The 19789-nt window shown below is 45.9% G+C and overlaps 1 protein-coding gene across 1 annotated transcript in view; it reads left to right on the forward strand.

Annotated features, from left to right (window-relative positions):
- The window catches only part of SLC9A6 (solute carrier family 9 member A6), a 41448-nt gene that overhangs the window by 4562 nt on the left and 17097 nt on the right, over positions 1-19789 (forward strand). The window contains exons 2-9 of the mRNA XM_053273629.1: positions 7122-7321; positions 7874-7951; positions 12031-12107; positions 12592-12704; positions 13856-13961; positions 15404-15545; positions 17187-17292; positions 19328-19416. Coding sequence (XP_053129604.1) covers positions 7122-7321; positions 7874-7951; positions 12031-12107; positions 12592-12704; positions 13856-13961; positions 15404-15545; positions 17187-17292; positions 19328-19416 — 911 coding nt within the window. The remainder of the gene's footprint in view (positions 1-7121; positions 7322-7873; positions 7952-12030; positions 12108-12591; positions 12705-13855; positions 13962-15403; positions 15546-17186; positions 17293-19327; positions 19417-19789) is intronic.

Genomic DNA, 19789 nt, shown 5'->3' on the forward strand with positions numbered 1-19789 from the left:
TGCCAGAGATGGGGAGGCTCTTATTTCAGCAGGGAGTGCATTCCAAAGTGCAGGGGCAGCAATGGAGAAGGCCCGTTCCGAGTAGCCGCCAAATGAGTTGGCGGCAACTGCAGACGAACCTTTCCAGATGATCTTAACAGGCAGTGGCGCTCTTGGCGAAGAAGATGTTCTCTTAATACCCAGAGCCTTTTGGCAATAATAACCACTTTTTGTTAAAGATACTGTTCTGCAAAAGTCCCCTTGTCACTGTTAGATGGCAAACTGGACTCTTCAGAGGGGACAGTCTTATCAGTGGTGGTCAGTAATAATATATACTAGCTGGGCCGGGCGCAGAGCATCTGTGCCCCTGCGGCCCAGCCAGCCCACTTCCCCCCACCGCCCGTTTCTCCCCTCCCCTGCCCGCCTGCTGTTTCTGGCTGGCAGGCCTGCTCCTTCCGCCCGCCCACTCCCGGCAGCTGGGCCGGCTTGGCCCGCCACTGCCTGCTCCTGGTGGCCGGGCCGGGTCGCCTTCGCCTGCTCCCTGCGGCTGGGCACCCCACCGCCACCTGCTCCCGCTGGCGGCTGGCGTCTCTGTTTTCTCCCCCGTCCCCGTTGCTGATTGGCAGATGCTCTCAAACTCTCGCGAGAGCTGCCACGCATGGGATTAGCGACGGATACACCTAGGAGAAATAAATATAGAGATACTGTACACTTGCATTCCAGTCTACGAATATTTCCTTGGAAATAAACTCCACTGTATTCAGCGGAGTTTATTCTCGAGTAAGTCTGAATGTATGCCATATGCAAGGTGTCCTACGATTCTTACCTAGTGGGCACTCTTGTGAGGTAGCTCTCTGTTATCTGCGTTTTGCAGGTGGAAAACTGAGGCCGAGAAATGGAAACTTGCCCAGAGTTCTCAAAAGAGTTTGTGGCTGCGCAGATATTTGAAGTTAGAGCTTCCCAAATTCAGGATTCTAGCTGTTGTTTCTGGTTTTTGACAAAGAAAAGCTTTCTGTTTTTTTCTCAACAAAGGAATCTCTTGGTTAGGGGAAGGAATTTGTTGTACGATGCAACAGAATGCATATGCATGGGTATCCCCTGTTCACAGTCCGTCCCTCTGGTACTTGTCTTAAAAATTTAGTGAGCGGTTAGGAAATTTAGAAAAGTTCTCTCTGACTTTGGCACTTTGCTTCTTTCACAATGTAGTGTTAAAGAATGCACATACTGGGCGATATATAAATATGATAAGTAAATAATAAAAAAATAGTGACAATAGTGTTGTTTGGAAATTCTAGATCATAATCCCTTCAGGGAGAAAGCTGATTGTTCAACAGCAATAAACTAAAGGCTGCAAGAAATTTTAAATTACTTTGTCTTGGGTTGCCTGGTCTCAGAGGCGCAAGTGATCCAGCTAAATGTATCTGAGTTTGACTCTTGTAAAGTGGCTAACCAGGGTGGAGAGCACAACATCTGGGTTATGAAGAACTGTCTAGTGCAGTGATTCTCAAACTTGGGTCCTCAGGTGTTATTGGACTTCAACTCCCATAATCCTCAAGCAAAGGCCACTGAGGCTGGGGATTATGGGAGTTGGTCCAATAACACCTGAGGACCCAAGTCTGAGAATCCCTGGTCTAGTGGCTTCTCCCCACCTGCCTTCACACTCCTGGAGTGATATGCTGCATAGTTTTAGATTTTGTGCCTTGACACCCATCTAACAGGGATTTCCAGATGTTGTTGACTACAACTTCCATAACCCCCAAGCAAAAGCCATTACAGCTGGGGATTCTGGGAGCTGTAGTCAACAACATCTGGGAATCCCTGTTAGAGGGAACACTGCTTGACATATGCCTGTGCTTCCACCAGGAAGATGTGAAAGAGATGAATATACTCTTCTTGCCTTCCCAAGTTGTTGCCATGGGGTTAGCAGATTGGGTTTGTATGTGGGAAATCTGGATTCGAGGTATCCAGTTATCCACAATGTTTTTGGGGCAGTCTTTGTCAGTGCTTTTCTTGGGGTGTTAGCTATCTTAGTCTGTTGCCACAAAAACAATGAAGAATCTTGAGCCACAAGATTAAAGACCAATGCCCCAGTAAAGCTGTTTGTCTTTATGGGCTCTCTGTTGTCTGTCACAGAGTTTTTGTGTGGGTAAAGGAAGGATACAAGAGAGAGCTATGAACTGGAAAGCAGTTCACAACAATGAAAGAAGTGGTGTATGGGACAAGTCACTGAACTGGTTGAGCATATATAACCAAATTCACCCTATAAAGCAGGACTGCTCAACTTTGGCCCTCCAGCAGATGTTAGCTTACAATTCCCATAATCCCTGGCTATTGGCCACTGTGGCTGGGGATTATGGGAGTTCAAAAACAGTTGGGGGGGCTAAGTTGAGCAGGCCTGCTATAAAGATTCTTCTGATGTTATCTTCTGTTATTGATTAACCCAGAAGTTCTCAAACCAGGGTTCCAGATGTCATTGGACTTCAGCTCCCATAATTCCCAGCCACAAAGGTCAAAGGCCTTTCTGGCTGAGGCTTATGGGAGCTGAAGTCCAACAACTCTGGGGACTCAAGTTGGAGAATCCCTGGAATAAACTCTTGAAGCCTTTATTTGAAAAGTCCTTGAAAAGAGAGATTGGTGTCTGTTTCATGTCACTTCCGCACTCAAATGTGGCTTGTTTCAGGTTTTTCTTGGAAGTGAAATTGACATGCCATGCAAAAGTGGCAATCTGTCAATAAAAGATAAGGAGAAGGCTTATTTTTCATGTGAATATGAGCATGGTTGAACTTTGCATCAAAGCCAAATGCTGGCTGGAGCGAAGGAAACCCTATTTCTACTACTACAATAAATATTTATATACTGCTTTTCAACAAAGGTTTTCAAAGCAGTTTACATAAAGAAATAATACATACATAAATAAAATGGCTTTTGGTCCTCAAAGGGCTTATAATCTTAAAAAAAAGAAGCATAAGATAGACAGCAGCAACAACCACTGGAGGGATGCTGTGCTGGGGATGGAGAGGGCCAGTTGCTCTCCTCCTGCTCAATAAAGAGAATCACCACTTTAAAATGGTGCCTCTTTGCCCAGTCAGCAGGGGATATTTCTGCACTTGGAATGATGTAAGCCGTGTTTTTTTTGTTTTGTTTCCCCCCTATTGCTGTTGCGTCGTTTTAGTTTTCTCAGAATTCCAGGATTTTTTTCTAGTTTTGTTTTATATTCAGGGGCCTGCTGGGTGATATAAAGTGTAAAGGTAAGGTAGAGTGTGCCGTCAAGTCGATTTTGACTGCGAGCAACCACAGAGCCCTGTGGTTGTCTTTGGTAGAATACAGGAGGGGTTGACCATTGTCTCCTCCCACACAGTGTGAGACGATGCCGTTCAGCGTCTTTCTATATTGCTGTAGCTCGATAGAGGTGTTTCCCATAGTCTGGGAAACATACCAGCCAGGATTCGAACTGGCACCCTTCTGCTTGTTAGTCAAGCACTTCCCCGCTGCACCATTTAAGGTAATCTATACACATATATATGTGCAATACACACAGACCGTCTGCTTAACTTGTCAACCAAAAGCCTGCTGAAGTTGGCTTAATACTGCTTCCAACAGGTGTGGAGACTAGGTAGGGGTCCTTCCCAACCCTACCTGGAGATGCTGCCAGAGATTGAACCCGGGAGGGCCTTCAGCATACAAAGCAGATGCTCTTTCACTGGGCTACGGCCCCATATTAGTAAGAGGTTGCTTCTTTCTGACAAAGTTTGGAGCTCATTTGCAGACATTCTCTGGGACTTTCAATGTGTCTGTGTTACGGATCCTTGATTTCTCTGTGGTCATGTACAGCTCTGGGGGGCGACCGGGGGGGATTTGTATGGATATCAGCATAGCACACATTTAAGCATTTGTGTGATAGCTTCCCAAAGTCTGCTTGCAAGCTCTGAACTTTAGATCAGAAATGGCCCAAGGGTCGGTAGAAGCAAAAGAGGCAACCATGGCATAGTTACGATCGGCTTCCCAAGATCTCATTTCACTTTGGAACCTTTAGCAGATGTTTTGTATATATTCATTCTCCTCTCCATTAAGGGCTAAAAACTGGCTTTCCTCCTCTCTTTAAATGCAAGCAGAAGCTTTTCTGGAAGAGGCTCTCGAGCTTTGTTCCAGGTTTTGCAGAGATTCAGAAAACCTACACAGTTTGGGTGGTGGTTTTGGTTTTTAAAAATTTGTTCATAAACAAAGTCTTTTTTAACATCTTGAGCAAGAATGGAAGTCCTTTTCCTTAGGAGGGCAAGGCTTCTATCTCTGCTTTGAGGGCTCGGGGTAAGGCGAAGAGACAGGTGTCACGGAAATTTCCTTGGGTGGTAGCCGAGACATCTAAGCAGCCTCTGAGCTGTTCAGGTCTGTGGGCTGCTGGAGTGAAGCAATTGAGTCAGCGTGCCATGTATATCAGAGGGGTTTTTCCATGAAATCGGCACCACCAGATGAAATTCCGGCTTGCTGGAAAGATTAAAACATGAGAAGCAAAAGCAGGCAGATTTCCTGAGAGCAGATGCCGGGATTGTGGATATGGGTATTATCTCAAAAGTGGAAGGCAGGTCTATGCGGTGAAATTGCTGAATCTCCCTGAGTGGCTAAGACTAGTCTCCTGTGAAGTTAGCTGGCGTGGTATGGTCAAAATGCATTTTCCCTGCCAGTGTTGTCTCCAGAACCGCTGGTGTGGGATGTCAGCGTACCTCCTTGCCGCCTCGGTCAGTGTCGGATCGGAAGTGGCCGCCATGCACCAGCGGTTTTGGAGATGGTGCTGGCAGGTGGGGTGGGGGTGAGCACCCTCCCTGCTCCTTAAAGGTAAATCTCCCTGCCGCTGAACCGGCCTGAACTCTGGACCTCCAAACTGGTTCGTCGGACTGGAAAGAACCACCGAACCGGTTCGTGCACATCCCTAAACCCTGAGGCTGCTTATGTGGACTTCCCAGGCAGTCACTCATTCAGGTGTCTCTCCCAGCCCTACTTGGAGATGCTGCCAGGGACTGAACGTATGGATGTATTGAAAATATGACGAATATATCGAAAGAGGGAGTTGAGAAAAAATTAGAAAGTTATGGGCTCTGTATCCTAATGTTGGTCTTGCTAGGGATGTTAAAGGCTAAGGGGATGATGAGGCAGCAGATCTGGGATATAGCAACTCAGGAAGATAGCACTCAAGTTAGGTACTTTCCATTTTTAGGTAATGTAAGCCACTTAGTGGCGCAGCAGGGAAATGACTTGATTAGCAAGCCAGAAGTTGCCGGTTCGAATCCCCGCTGGTATATTTCCCAGACTATGGGAAACACCTATATCGGGCAGCAGCGATATAGGAAGATGCTGAAAAGGCATCATCTCAGACTGCATGGGAGGAGGCCATGGTCAACCCCTCCTGTATTCTACCCAAGACAACCACAGGGCTCTGTGGTCGCCAGGAGCTGAGACCGATTCGACGGCACACTTTACCTTTAATTCACCCCAGTAGACCAACTAATTATTTGTATGAGCTTGTTCTTGCCAGAATGAGAAGGGCATTTACTTTGGCACGCTTGAATGTGGTGCCCTCAGCTCTTCTAGAGGGTTGCTATCTTTTTCTTTTGGTATCTGGTATTTCTTTTTCTCAATGGGCTTGCCCGTGTCGGTCAGGAGAGGTTGAGAAGATCGATCACGTTTTTGCTTCACTGTTTGTTTTAGAGGGATATTTGGTCGGCACTTTTGTTACCTACCTTGTCTAAATTCCCAGGCAGGCCATTGGCCTTTTACGTGTCCCTTCTTTTGTCTGACAGTAATACTAATGTTTCTGTCATGGTGGCAAAATTTTGTTCCATCGCAAGTTGTGTAAGGAAGCAATTGGGAAAACCAGTGTCGGTTGTATTATATATTATTATATTCTGAACTGGGTTCCGTAAGAAATTACAGGTGGAATCACGATGGCTGTAGGTTATTACTACTTGTGTTATATTTCTGTCTGGTCAATGACTCTAATAAAGATTCCATTCCATATGCCACTTTTCAACAAAAGTTCCCAAAGCAGTTTACATATTTATACATAAGCAGGTTGGGCTGAGAGAGACTCCCGCCTGAACCCTTGGAGAGACGCTGCCAATCAGGGCAAACAATACTGAGTTAGATGGACCAACGGCCTGACTCCGTTTACGGCAGCTTCCTGCGGGAAAGTGATATTACTGCTGCTTCTTCTAAGACCAACCCCAGGATCCTGGAGACTGTTAAACTTTTCTTTTGCTGTCCACAGGCAATAACTGCTTCCTTGATAGTAGGCATCTCCAGTCCTATCACTTAATGGTTACCCCCTTCCTCTTCTCTGAGAATTATGCAACGTCTCCTCTAGGGCTCTCCATGAGTATGTGTCACATGGGCCTGACCGAGCCTTAATCTAGCTATTTATAAGAGGCCTTATATTTCTTGAGTGGCTTGGAGCCATGACTAATCTTAGCATCCTGGGCTTTAGTTCCTACATCAGGCACATGTTGTTTTTAAATATATATGTGTTTGTGTGTGTGCATATTTTTGCATGTGCATTAGCATGATTTCTGAAGGAGCCCTCGGAAAGTAATGTACTGAGATCTTTGTTGCCTTAAACCAGGGGTCCTCAAAGTTGTTGGACTACAGATGCCTCCAGATGTTGTTGGATTACAGCTCCCACCATCTCCTGCCACAAGGGCCTTCAGTTTGACCTTTTGGTGATAAAAGCCTCATGGTTCTTTTGAAATCGCTGGGCTGTTGCCATGACCTATCTAACAACTGGATTTACCTGGAATCAATACTAGGTTTTTCCCAGGTTCTTTGGTGTTGGAGATCAGGGGGTCATCTTAAATTCGGAGTCCTTCTCCTTCCAGTTAAATGCAGGTATAACCTGTATTTAATTTGTATTTTTAAGGGGGGGGTCGTCTTAAATTCGGGGTCGTCTTAAATTCGGGGTCGTCTTAAATTCGGGGTCGTAAATTCAGAGACGTGATTTTAAGAGTCCTTCTCCTTTCAGTTAAATACAGGTATAACCTATATTTAACTTGTATTTTTGAGGGAGTTGTCTTAAATTCGGGGCTGTCTTAAATTCGGAGTCGTCTTCTGTTCGGGCAAATGCGGTGCTAGCCTTCTGTGTCCCCTCCTTTCTGCAGGTGTCCTGGTGGGCGTCGTCCTCCGCTACGGCATCCACGTCCCCAGTGATGTCAACAACGTGACCCTCAGCTGTTCCATGCAAACTAGTCCTGCCACTCTGTTGGTCAACCTCAGTGGGAAGTTCTACGAATACACCCTGAAGGGGGAAATCAGCTCCAACGAACTGAATAATGTTCAGGATAACGAGATGCTCAGAAAGGTAAGCTGGCTTGGTGTCCCTTACCCTCCCTGGCCCAGGAAAGGAACTTCAGTCTGTCTGGGAAGGCAGGAATGGGACTGTGGGCTCTGCAGAAGTGAAAAAGTACCCTGTTGCTCTGAGTGTGTGTGTGTGTGTGTGTGTGTGTGTGTGTGTGCCCATGCGGCAGATGGCTCCTACTAACTCAGCGATGGCAGTTGCGCTGGGGTGTGTATGTGAATTTTGTCGCTCTCCTCTTCCTGCGGAAGTGCTTTCTGTCACCCCAAAATATGTCCCCAAGGGTTGCATAGCCCTCGGCTTCCTTCATCTTGTGTGCAGCCTTAGTCAGGATGTTGGCCTCTGATTGGAACTTCATCTTTTATTTTTTTGGTTGTATTTTTAAATTCTTTTTATCTTGGATCACTTAAGCTGCTTTCAATTGTTTATTAAAGGTGGGATGTACATTTTGCAAATAAATAATTATCAGGAAGCGAGCTTCATGTTGCTGTTGTCTAGTTTCAGTATTTGTCTTAACCTGGATTTTCTTTTTCTTCTTTTCTTAAACAAACACCGCAGGTGACATTTGATCCAGAAGTGTTTTTCAACATCTTACTCCCTCCCATTATATTCTACGCAGGATACAGCTTAAAAAGGGTATGTTCATCTTAATCCTTTCTAAAATCTTCTATGTTAAATAAATAAGAATGACAGTACAGTTTATCTTGATTTATGTCCTGCTCTATCCCATTGGCTCAGAAAAATGCTAATATTTAAACATTAATTTGCTAGTTCCCTCCTAATTGATCTTTCAATTCTGCATAGAAACTGGAAGGAGAAAGGAGCTGGTCAGTAATGTCTGTTTTATTTCTCTCTTTTTTGAGCCACAAATGTGCATCCTTTCCTGTATTTGCATAATAGGGTGTCTTTATAAATATTCTGTTGTAATCTAATATTTCCATATTCATCTCCTACACAAAGCCCCCCCCCCCCAAGATGACACCAGCCTTGCATTTGCTTGTGTTATAAGAGTAGGAAAGGTAGTGACTCAATTGTTTGTAAAGAAAATATTTTTGGAAAAGTATATCCAGGCTCTGTGTGTGTGAATAATATCGTAAATGTGGTTATAAACAATCCTAAGCATATTTTTTCAGAGATAAGTCCCACTAAGTTCAATAGGGCTTATTTGTGAGTGAGTGTGTATATAGATTGCAGCCTTCCTTGGAAATGTACCAGACTCAAACTGATACCTGTTTGCCATAAGACCACGGATTGCTGGTCTAGTACAGTGATCTTCACTTATGTTTCAAGTGGGGGCCCCTTTGGCAAAAGAATTTCTATGTGAGAGCCATTTCCCACCACCCTAGCTTCTGCACAATGCTGTGCTTAGCCCTGAAAGAGCAATGGAGTGTTCTCAAGCTCCACTAACAACATCTTGGAAGGTGCACATAGAGTGCTGGGAAGTGTAGTCCTTCCTAGCGCTTTCCCTATGGAACGATATGGTAGGGGGAATGCTGGGAGGACTACACCTCCCAGTATTCCATGGTTGCCTTCCAAGATGGAGCTGGGGCTTGAGAACGTCCCATTTCCCTTAAAGGAGCCCTGCCTGCATTGGGCAAAATCCAGTACATAGGAAGCTGCCTTAATACTGAGTCAGACCATTGGCCTATCTAGCTCAGTGTTGTCTACACAGACTGGCAGCAGCTTCTCCAAGGTTGCGGGCAGGAATCTCTCTCAGCCCTATCTTGGAGATGCTGCCAGGGAGGGAACTTGGAACCTAGATGCTCTTCCCAGAGCGGCTCCATCCCCTGAGGGGAATCTCTTCCAGTGCTCACACATCAAGTCTCCCATTCATATGCAACCAGGGTGGACCCTGCTTAGCTAAGGGGACAAGTCATGCTTGCTACCACAAGACCGGCTCTCCTCTCCACTGAGCTGCACTTGGGGCCAATGGGATAGCTCTCTTGGCTCCCGGGCCTTGCGGTGAAGAATCTATGAACCCATGGGATAGGGACAGATTATGCAATGAAGTAAATGGCAGATGGTAATGGCTGGTTTGTCCATCTGTCTTTTTAAAAATATGGGGCAACGTGAGTTCACGTAATTGCCGACAAAGAAAGCAGTCAGCCTTCTAGACGCTGAGACATCTACTTAGCCTTTATGCCTCCTTAAAAACCCCATCAATGGACGGGATCACTTGGTGCTGGTGCGGAAAACTGCTGCACTGCCTAGCAAAGAGGCTGTGCGAAGAAATCCCTCGTTCAAGTCTTGTCTCGGACACAAACACTCGAGGAGGCCAAAGGCAAGCTGTTGCTTTTGCCTCTGTCTGCAACACAGGACTTAGCCAGTGTGCTACAGGGGTGTGGGGAAAATGACTGAGACAATAGCACAGAAGGTGCTCTGAGTGCTTCTAAAGAAATCCTCCATGTAAACATCGAAAGCACTGCCTGCTCCCAGGTCTTGAGAGATCATCAGTGGAGGCTCTTGTTGCAATTGTTAGAGGATATAATTTTTTTAAAAATTCAAATGCACCCATGGGCACATGTCAAAAGTTCCTTTCTGACAAAAGAGAACACTCCCCCTCCCACAATGCATAATTAGCCTGTGGAATTCTCTGCCGCAGGATGTGGTGACATCCACCGACCTGGATGGCTTTAAGAAGGGCTTAGACAAATTCATGAAGCCACAAGTGGCACAGCAGGGAAATGCTTGACTAACAAGCAAAGGTTGCTGGTTTCAATCCCCGCTTGTATGTTTCCTATGGGAAACACCAATATCGGGCAGCAGCGATATAGGAAGGTGCTGAAAGGCATCATCTCATACTGTGCGGGAGGAGGCAATGGTCAACCCCTCCTGTATTCTACCAAAGACAACCACAGGGCTCTGTGGGTGCCAGGCATCGACACCGACTCGATGCACACTTTACCTTAGATGAATTCATGGAGGACAGGTCTGCCAGTGGCTACTAGTCTGATGGCTAAAGGCCACCTCCAGCCACACAGGCAAAGTCCCTCTGAATACCAGTTGCCAGGGAGCAATAGGAGTAGAGAGGGGACCCCTTCATCTCCTGCCTATGGGCTTCCCAGAGGCATCCGGTGGGCTACTGTGTGAAACAGGTGCTGGACTAGTGAGGTCTTGAGCCTGATCCAGCAGGGTTCTTTTTAAAATTAAGGGTTTTTGTCAGTTTGCCAGCACAGCATCCCTCCCGTGGCTGTTGCTGGGGTCTATCTTAGGTGTCTTTTTTGAATTCTGAGCCCTTTGGGGACAGGGAACCATTTTAATTTTAATATCTGTCTGACTATGTAAACCGCTTTGGGAACTTTTGTTGAAAAGTGGTTTATAAATATTTGTCGTATTCATAAAACCACTGGCCTCAAATTGCCATGAACCACAAAAGGTATTGTCTGTGACAATCCAATGTAAAGCTAATATGCATTTAAGAAGCACAGGATTGCCACAGGCTGTTCTTGTGTTTTATTTCACCTTTACAATCCATGGGGATTCTAATCTGTATTTACGTATTGTCAGTGTGGAACCAAAAGGGGGTAATAATTCTGGCTTGGTTGTCACAGAGTACAGTGGTATAATCTTGTGCTTTCATGGTATTAAGACATGTCGTGCATAACTCTGTTTTTAAAAATAAGAACCTGGTGGCAGGGACTTTTCCAGACTGAGTTTGTTGCAAAGCTCTTTTGCTTCCTGTGTTTAGCCCAAAACATTCTCTGAAGATCCTGAATCTCATGAATTGCATTTTATAAAAAGTGGAGGAGGGCATATTTAGAACTGCAGTCTGCCAGTCTCCGACCTCTTTCCTTAGGAATTTCCCCAGTGCCCCAGAAATTGGACCCTGAATTGCTCAGTCATGTGAAGCCTTTTAAAAGTTATAAATGAGTAACAAGTTGCTTGTTTGTTGTGGTGATTTGTTCAGCATGCAAATACGCACAGTCAGTTGAGGTGCTTTGACTGGTCAGCATTCTTTCACTTTTGTGTTCTCTCTTATCGGCAGAAATCACAAGGCAATTAAGGGTGTGTTACCTCTTGTAAGATTGAAAATTGCCTGGCTGGATCAGACCGAAGCCCTAGCACTTTGTTTCCTGCAGTAGCGATCAAATATCATGTTAGGAGAAAGCAGGAAATATTTGTAGTGCTTTTAAAACTGCAACAATCAAGGCTGAGAAGACCAAGATGACGGAATCTTGAAGACTTCTTAAGAGCAGGGAACTCATAGTACAGCTCTCATAGGAACATAAAAAGCTTCCATATACCGAGTCAGACCATTGGTCCAACTATTTCAGTATTGTCTACACAGACTGGCAGTGGCTTCTCCAAGGTTGCAGGCAGGAATCTCTCTCAGCCCTATCTTGGAGATCCTGCCAGGGAGGGAACTTCTGCTCTTCCCAGAGCGGCTCCATTCCCTGAGGGGAATATCTTGCAGTGCTCACACATCAAGTCTCCCATTCAGATGCAACCAGGGCAGACCCTGCTTAGCTATGGGGACAAGTCATGCTTGCTACCACAAGACCAGCTCTCCTATCCTAATGACTTATGACTACAGTCATTGGAAAACTGGTAACATGCTATATTGTGTTACCATCGGAATTGCCATAATCAGTGTATAGATTCCATCTTCCAGAATGTGTAGTCAGAATCATTTGGTGCTGATTCAGCCTGTCAGCTCTTGAACAACCATTCCCAGCATTTTCATGTAACCCGAGGCATTCTTTCTTTCTTTCTAGCGGCACTTCTTCCGAAATCTGGGGTCCATCCTGGCGTATGCATTTCTTGGAACGGTGATCTCCTGTTTTATGATCGGGTGAGTGTTCACTGTACTCCTCTAAGCTTTCAAATAATGGAATGAATGCTTGTTGGAACGATGAAGGGGTTCTTGTGAGATCTGTGTGTGGGTGCAATGAAGAACACCACACTAGTGCAGAGATCCAGCGTGGTGTAGTGGTTAGAGTGCTGGACTAGGACCGGGGTGACCCGAGTTCAAATCCCCATTCAGCCATGAAACTAGTTGGGTGGCTCTGGGCCAGTCACTTCTCTCTCAGCCTAGCCTACTTCACAGGGTTGTTGTGAAAGAGAAACTCAAGTATGTAGTACACCACTTTGGGCTCCTTGGAGGAAGAGCGGGATATAAATGTAGTAGTAGTAGTAGTAGTAGCAGCAGCAGCAGCAGCAGCTTTTGTTGAAAAGCGGTATATAAATATTCGTCGTATTCAGATTCAGATTCAAATGTTTTATTGCACTTGGTGAGACTATCCTGTTATCTGCCCTTGTTCCTGTTGAATCACCAGATCCCTCATGTATGGCTGTGTGGCACTGATGAAAGTGACGGGGCAACTTAAAGGCGATTTCTACTTCACTGACTGTCTGTTGTTTGGTGCTATTGCATCGGCTACCGATCCAGGTATGTTGCAGCCATTGAGTTATAGCTCCATCCCTGAAGGGGAATCTCTTACAGCGCTCACATATAGTTGCCCATCCAAATGGAAACCAAGGCAGACCCTGCTTAGCAAGTGGGACAATTCATGCTCCCTGCAGCCACCTAATGGTGCAGCGGGGAAATGACTTGAATAGCAAGCCAGAGGTTGCCGGTTCGAATCCCTGCTGGTACTTATATCAGGCAGCGGCAATGTAGGAGGATGCTGAAAGGCATCATTTCATACTGTGCGGGAGGTTGCAATGGTAGACCCCTCCTGTATTCTACCAAAGACAACCACAGGGGCTCTGTGGGCGCCAGGAGCTGACACCGACTTGACAGCACACTTTACCTTTCCCGCAAGACCAGATCTCCTCCCACTCTCTCTTGTGAGGAAAGTTCTGAGCCTTGTGCTTAGGTCTGCCCTCAGATGTTTGCCCTGATCAGTACTCATTCCTTTTTTAAAAAGTAAAGTAAGGAAATCTGAGGTTTTCATTTGTTACTTAGGCACAATTAATAGCAGCTGGCTCTTGAGCAGTCTTGAGTTGGTAGATATGGCAGAAGGCACCCTTACAAAAACGAGACTAGATGTTTTTGAGGCACCCCAGTAAAACAGTGGTAACATATCTAGTCGTCGCTTTTCAGCTAAATAAGCCTTCCAAATGACGTAACAACAAATACAAAATAGACTTATTGTTTGCATGTTAGTTAAATATATGAACTTCAGCAATCTCCCGTGGAACGGTTGGCCGTTAAACTTTAAGGGAGACTCTTAAAGCCCTCCAGGTTTTTCTGGAAGAAGATAGACCGCAGAAAGGCACCTGCGGTTTCTTCAGAAACTTTTGTTGGTATGGCTAGCGATCATGTAGTATAGCAGGGGTGCTCAAGCTTGGGTCCTCGGAGGTTGTTGGACTACAACTCCCATCATCCCCTGCTGCGGGGCCTTTGGCCGTTGTGGCTGAGGATGATGGGATTTGCTGTCCAACAACGTCGCGGGAATCCACGGTTGAGAACCCCTGCAGTGTATTCTTACAGGCGTTTTTGTTTGGATGACATTTTTCAACTTCTCTCCCTCTCTCTCTCTCTCTCTCTCTCTCTCTCTCTCTCTCTCTCTCTCTCTCTCTCTCTCTCTCTCTCAGTAACCGTGCTTGCCATTTTCCACGAGCTTCAAGTCGATGTGGAGCTCTATGCCCTACTCTTCGGCGAAAGTGTCCTCAACGATGCTGTTGCCATTGTGTTGTCTTCGTAAGTTGTGTGGTGTGTGTGTTTGTTTCTAACTGAAATAATGAACAGCTGCCAAGTGTCTGTATAGGAAAAGCTCGGTATTTGTGGTGGTTCCGTTCCCGGCTAATGCCACGCATACCAAAACCACTTTTACTGAGTAATTGGGACAATGGCATCTTGGGGGGTTAGGTTCCTAAGGGGGAAAGACGGCCAAAACACACACACACAAAAGCACAGTAATGCCCCACCATGTTCTGAGGGTCTCCAGCAGTCCTCCAGTGCCCCCCAAGTCAGTAATCTGTCCAAATTTGTATTTTTCCAATTTGGGGGGGGGGAAACAATTCACAAAACGGGTCGTCTCCTCAAAATGGCGGCTGGAAATGACCTCTGAAGTCATTTCCAGCCCATCCCGCAGCCTGCAGTTTAACCCTTTCCCCCCTGGATTTTTTTTGTAACTGCATGTACCAAGGTTGAGTGTGTGTTATCCAACTGCGGATACGCAAATCTGCAGATGCAGGATCTGCGAATATGGAGGTATTCTCCAGTGATTAGGAAACTCGGAAGCTGACACTTACGGAGTCAGACCATTGCTCCATCTAGCTCATTAGAGTCTACTCTGTCGACAATGCTACCAAAAGCTTGTTCATGCTCAGCCTGCCACTCTGCTTATGCCCAGAGTTGTTATTGTTAACCACCCAGAGACAAATGTTTGGGGCAGTGTACAAATTTGATCGATAGATAAATAAATAAATTCAGCTGACCAACCGGATGCATAGCTTGTGTTGCTGTGGGTTGCTTCAGCTTAGAGGTGTGTGGAACTGGTTCGAATTGAACCCTGTTCGAGTCAGCCCAGACAGTTTTGAACTCAAACTGGACTGCGCGACCCCCCCCCCCGCCAAGTTCAAGCTGCGCCTGGTTCGGCTCGAATTGGTTCGGATCGGTTCAGACCAGTTCAGCTATGCTTGTAAGGGGGAAGCTGGTAAGGATTCCCCTTTAACAAGCAAACGGCAATCCTTAACTATAAAGGGGTTCAAGGGGCAGGGGGATGGGTGAGAGGGCACCTTACAGAGGTGGCATGGTGTGGTGGCTCTGCGGCCGTGGAGGCAGCCCTTTGGACCTGTCGGCACTCTCCCCCCTAACAACAACAAGGTGACTTCTTGCCTGCCCCTTACCAGATTCCCCTTTACAAGCAAGGCCATCGAACCAGGCCGACTCAGTTTGACAGCATGAACCGAACGGCCAGGCAGTTCTAACCAACCAGTTCTCACACTGGCGGTTGTGTTCGAATTTGAACCGAGCCAGTGCGCGTGGTTCCATGCACACCCCTACCTCAACGGCTCTGAGATTTTTTGCTTTGCTCTTCTGCTTTGGGACTTTCCGCTTGCAAAGGAGAGACCCTGAGAAGTATTTGACCCTCCGCATATTATTCTGATAAACACCGGTTGTGTGTGTTCTCCCCCCAGTTCGATTGTAGCCTACCAACCAGCAGGAGACAACAGCCACACCTTTGATGTCACCGCGATGTTCAAGTCCATAGGGACTTTCCTGGGAATATTCAGTGGGTCGTTTGCCATGGGGGCCGTGACTGGAGTTGTCACTGCCTTGATATCCTTTACGCTGGATGAACTATGCCTGGCTTTTAAAATGTTTTGTCACTTTGTAAGCCTCTAATCCTTTTGTTTCTATGTAAAGAAAGATGGCCAAACTTCTGCAGGGTGGAGTAGCTAGGCGGCCTTTTTGATTAGAAGTTGGTGAGCCAAAGGGGCCAAGCTGAGACTGATTATTCTGGGTTAAACAGCTTTTGAAGTCCTGCAGGCTTCCTATGATTCACATTCTCTGTTGATCCCTACGTGAGAATCCCATTGCTAAAACTGACTTCTTCTTTTTTTAATGTCTGGCATTCCAAGGTTTTAAAACTGTTTTTATATTGTGTTCGTGCAGGGGTTCCCAACTGGCAGTCCTCCAGATGTTGCTGAACTACAACTCCCATCATCCCCAGCCACAATAGCTGAGGCTGATGGGAGTTGTAGTTCAGCAACATCTGGAGGGCCACAGGTGGGGAGCCCTTGGGCTGGCGTTTGGTGCTTTTACTGATTTATTTGATTATCATGTCTGGGTTTCATGTATTGTAAACCGCTCGGAGCTAACAGATTGGGTGGTGTAAAACCATTTTAGATTCGTAGCTTTAATATTTTTTTAATGTTGGGTTTTACATGATTTTAATGTTAATGGTTTTAATGTTTAAATGATTTTAATTGTTGCATTGACTTAATGCTTAAATGATTTTAATTGTTGCATTGACTTCATGTTTAAATGCTTTTTAATTGTAAACCGCCCAGAGACGCAGGCTTTGAGCGGCATAGAAATATGTCAAATAAAATAAATAAATAAAATAAGTAAGTAATGGATGAATAAAAGCCATTGGATAGGGTAAAGGTTCCCAACCCTCGGTCCCAAGGTGATGCTGGACTACAGTTCCTGTCATCCCCAGCCACAATGATCCTTGGCCTCAATTGCCAAATGGTCTTTGGCCATTGTGGCTGGGAATCAAGGGTGTCTGTCTGTCTGTCTATCTATTTATTAAAATTTTCTTATATACCGCCTCCTCCAAAGACTCTAGTTGGTGGACAACAACAGTACCAATAACAATTTAAGAAAGAAATTAAAGGGCAGACACCTGGTGAAACAGGTAGGTCTTAAGAAGGGCCTTAAAAGCAGCTAGGGAGGGGGCTGAATGAATCGGCGAGGGGAGAGTATTCCAAAGAAGAGAGGCGGCCAGAGAGAAGGCCCTCCTACATCATCTGGGCCCCCAAGATTGGGAACACCAGGTATAAGGTGAGAATGCATACCTGCCACTGCCTTTCTGTAGGGCTTTAAGTTTGCCTTATTTTGCCTGCTTTATGGACTGAAGGGCCATTCTATTGTTTGCGGGAATCTAGTGTAATGAAGAGGGGCGTAGCTAGGGGAAGGCGGGCCTGTGTTAGCCCCCATCCCTGAAAGGCCCCAGTTTGGAAGGGAGGAGGAAGCCCCCACCTGGAGTGGGCAGGAGGTGGTTCCCGGATGCCGGGCGGCTCGTGTTCTTTGAACACGTCTGCCCAATTATAGTTCCGCCCCTGGTCAAGAAGGCACTTAATAATCGGGATAATAAAATATTACTTCCTGACTTGCTGTATGTCTTTATGTTTATTGAATGTATCTGTCCCCATTGGAGTCCACCTGTGTCTCTTCCTTAACCCCTCCCCCCACGTCACCAAGTTCACAAAACTCCGTGAATTCCAGTTGCTGGAAACAGGCTTGTTTTTCTTGATGTCTTGGAGCACGTTTCTGTTGGCGGAAGCTTGCGGCTTTACAGGTAGGTGTCGGCCGTTGTCCCTGGATTGGTTGGGATGCGTCTGTGGGGTATACTGCTTGATATGGACATAGGGATCTGCCTTCTACTGAGTTGGTAGAAGGTCCATCTATTGGTCCATCTAGCTCAGTATCGTCTACTGAGATTCGTGCCAAATTGCTCTGTTTTTCAATGTCTGCTGTATGTTGTTTTATAAGCCCTTTGGCAGCATCAGGACCCAGCGGCGTTCAAAACTGAGGAAAGAATTCGTGCTTGCCCGACATATCGCAGAGTCGTTTACGCCAGCTAGATTGGAAGCCGTCTTCCAAAACGAGGGGGGTTGTGGCTGTCGTGGGGAAACAGTGGAAGGAAGGAGAGCTTGCACACAGCGTTGAGTGAAAAGCAAGCCACAGCTTTATTGATTGATTGCATGTTTATACTGTCAAATGATAGAATCTCATGGCGGTTTACAGAAAGGAAGAGGTAATGGTTAAGAGCAATTTAAAACTCCTAAGAACAGTTGAAACAGTTAAAGCTAGTAGGTGAGGGCCATCATAATCCTTATTATTATTATTACATTTTCTATCCCACTCTTCCTCCAAGGAGCCCAGAACAGTGTACTACATACTTAAGTTTCTCCTCACAACCCTGTGAAGTAGGTTAGGCTGAGAGAGAAGTGACTGGCCCAGAGTCACCCAGCAAGTCTCATGGCTGAATGGGGATTTGAACTCGGGTCTCCCCGGTCCTAGTCCAGCACTCTAACCACTACACCACGCTAGCTTTGATTATTGACCAGGCAAAGTCCTTTTGCACAGATTGCACTGTTAGGCAACTTCAAGAAATTAAATATGTGCAGTAGAATTTTTTATTAATATGCAAAAGGGAGGTTAGAACCGTTTTGAATTTTTAAGATTTCAGCATTATTCATTTTATTGTATAATGGCCATATGGTAAATTTAAATAATAGTAAATTTGAATCTGAGAAAGCACTTTTGCTTCTCTTGGGCATGATGTCATTTCTGAAACATTGAACTGATACTGAGTGTTAAAAATATGTTGCTAAAATGTGATTAATTCAGAATTGCTTCAGAAAACTACAAAAGGCTTATTTAAATTCTTGCCATGCGTAGTCTGGTGTAAAAAGCAGTGCATTCAACTAATTCAAGTGGCAGAACGGTTTAAGCTAAATGTGGTGTCTGTAGGTCGTTGGGAAGTATGACTTTAATTTTGACTGGTTCGTGGTCCAGGAAACCGGTCCGGCCGAACCATGAACCGGTCTGGCAGTTTGAGGCAGCCCTGACGGGAGTGGGGGTGGCAGCGGCGGGTGGCACCTTTTAAAAGTCAAGATGTAGGTCCTTACCAGTGTGACCGCCGCGCCAGGCAGCTTCCTGCTCTGGTGGTGTTATCCCCAGCATCCCACGCTCTGTGGCAGCATGGCTCCATCACTCACTTGACCTCCGCGCATGTGCGGAAGCCAGGGAAGTGACGGGGCCATGCACAGGCTGCTGCGGGGAGCACTGATGCAGCAGGAAGGTGCCTGGAACGGTGGTCATACTGGTAAGGACCTACATCTTTACTTTTAAAGCTGCCACTTGCTGCCGCCACCTCCACCCCCTGCGCCGCCTTAGATTGCCGGACCGGTTTGCGGTTCGATTGGACCGGTTCGCCAGAACGGGTCGAAATTCGGACCGGACCTCGAACCGTGGTCCGTGCACACTCCTAAAGGCAGGGACTTGGGTAGAGTATTACAAGCTTAAAAGATACCAAGCAGAGGCCAAACCTGAGCTCCGAGTAGCAAGGAGAAGGGTGCTGGTGGGAGACTGATGCAAATTAGACACTTGAGTGGGTGGCAAAATATACTCCTCCAGTCATATTTTATGTAACTGAGAAATATGACAAAGAGTTCTGTGTAGCTGAAAAGCCTGCATTCTGAAGTACAGTAGTGAGTGTTTTGTGCATATATAATATAAATATACAAACCGATTGCAATGTGGCTGTAGTTTGTAATTGGGTTTCACACTTTGCATGTCAGGGTTTTAATATAATGCTTTGTTTGCAGGCGTTGTGGCAGTATTGTTCTGTGGGATCACACAGGCTCACTATACTTACAACAACTTGTCCACAGAATCCCAGCACAGAACTAAACAGGTGAGCTCTCTAATCAGAGGCAGCATGGAAATCCACCCCAAGGAATATTTAAGCAAGCTTCCGTTCTTTTGAACAGTTAGTCCTCTGTACTTGTTGTCCATCAAAACACTGGATGCTCAGACTAGACTTGTGTGATGTACTTTAGTTTTGTAAAATCAATAGGACGGTTTGACAAATGTTGACTTTTTTTTTTTACAAGCCCCAGAGAAAAATCCTATTGCAAAATTATCTGTTTGGCCACCAAGCCACCTAACATCTAGGGAATCGCATTTTCTAAAGTTAAAACTTTTGAGGAGGGGAGGGGGAAACCTTTTCAAATTTGTTCATCATCAGATGTATTGTGGCTGGTTTTATTGATCGCTCCTTTGGCACA

The sequence above is a fragment of the Hemicordylus capensis genome, chromosome 11 (genome assembly GCF_027244095.1).
Source record: "Hemicordylus capensis ecotype Gifberg chromosome 11, rHemCap1.1.pri, whole genome shotgun sequence".
Lineage (NCBI taxonomy): Eukaryota > Metazoa > Chordata > Lepidosauria > Squamata > Cordylidae > Hemicordylus > Hemicordylus capensis.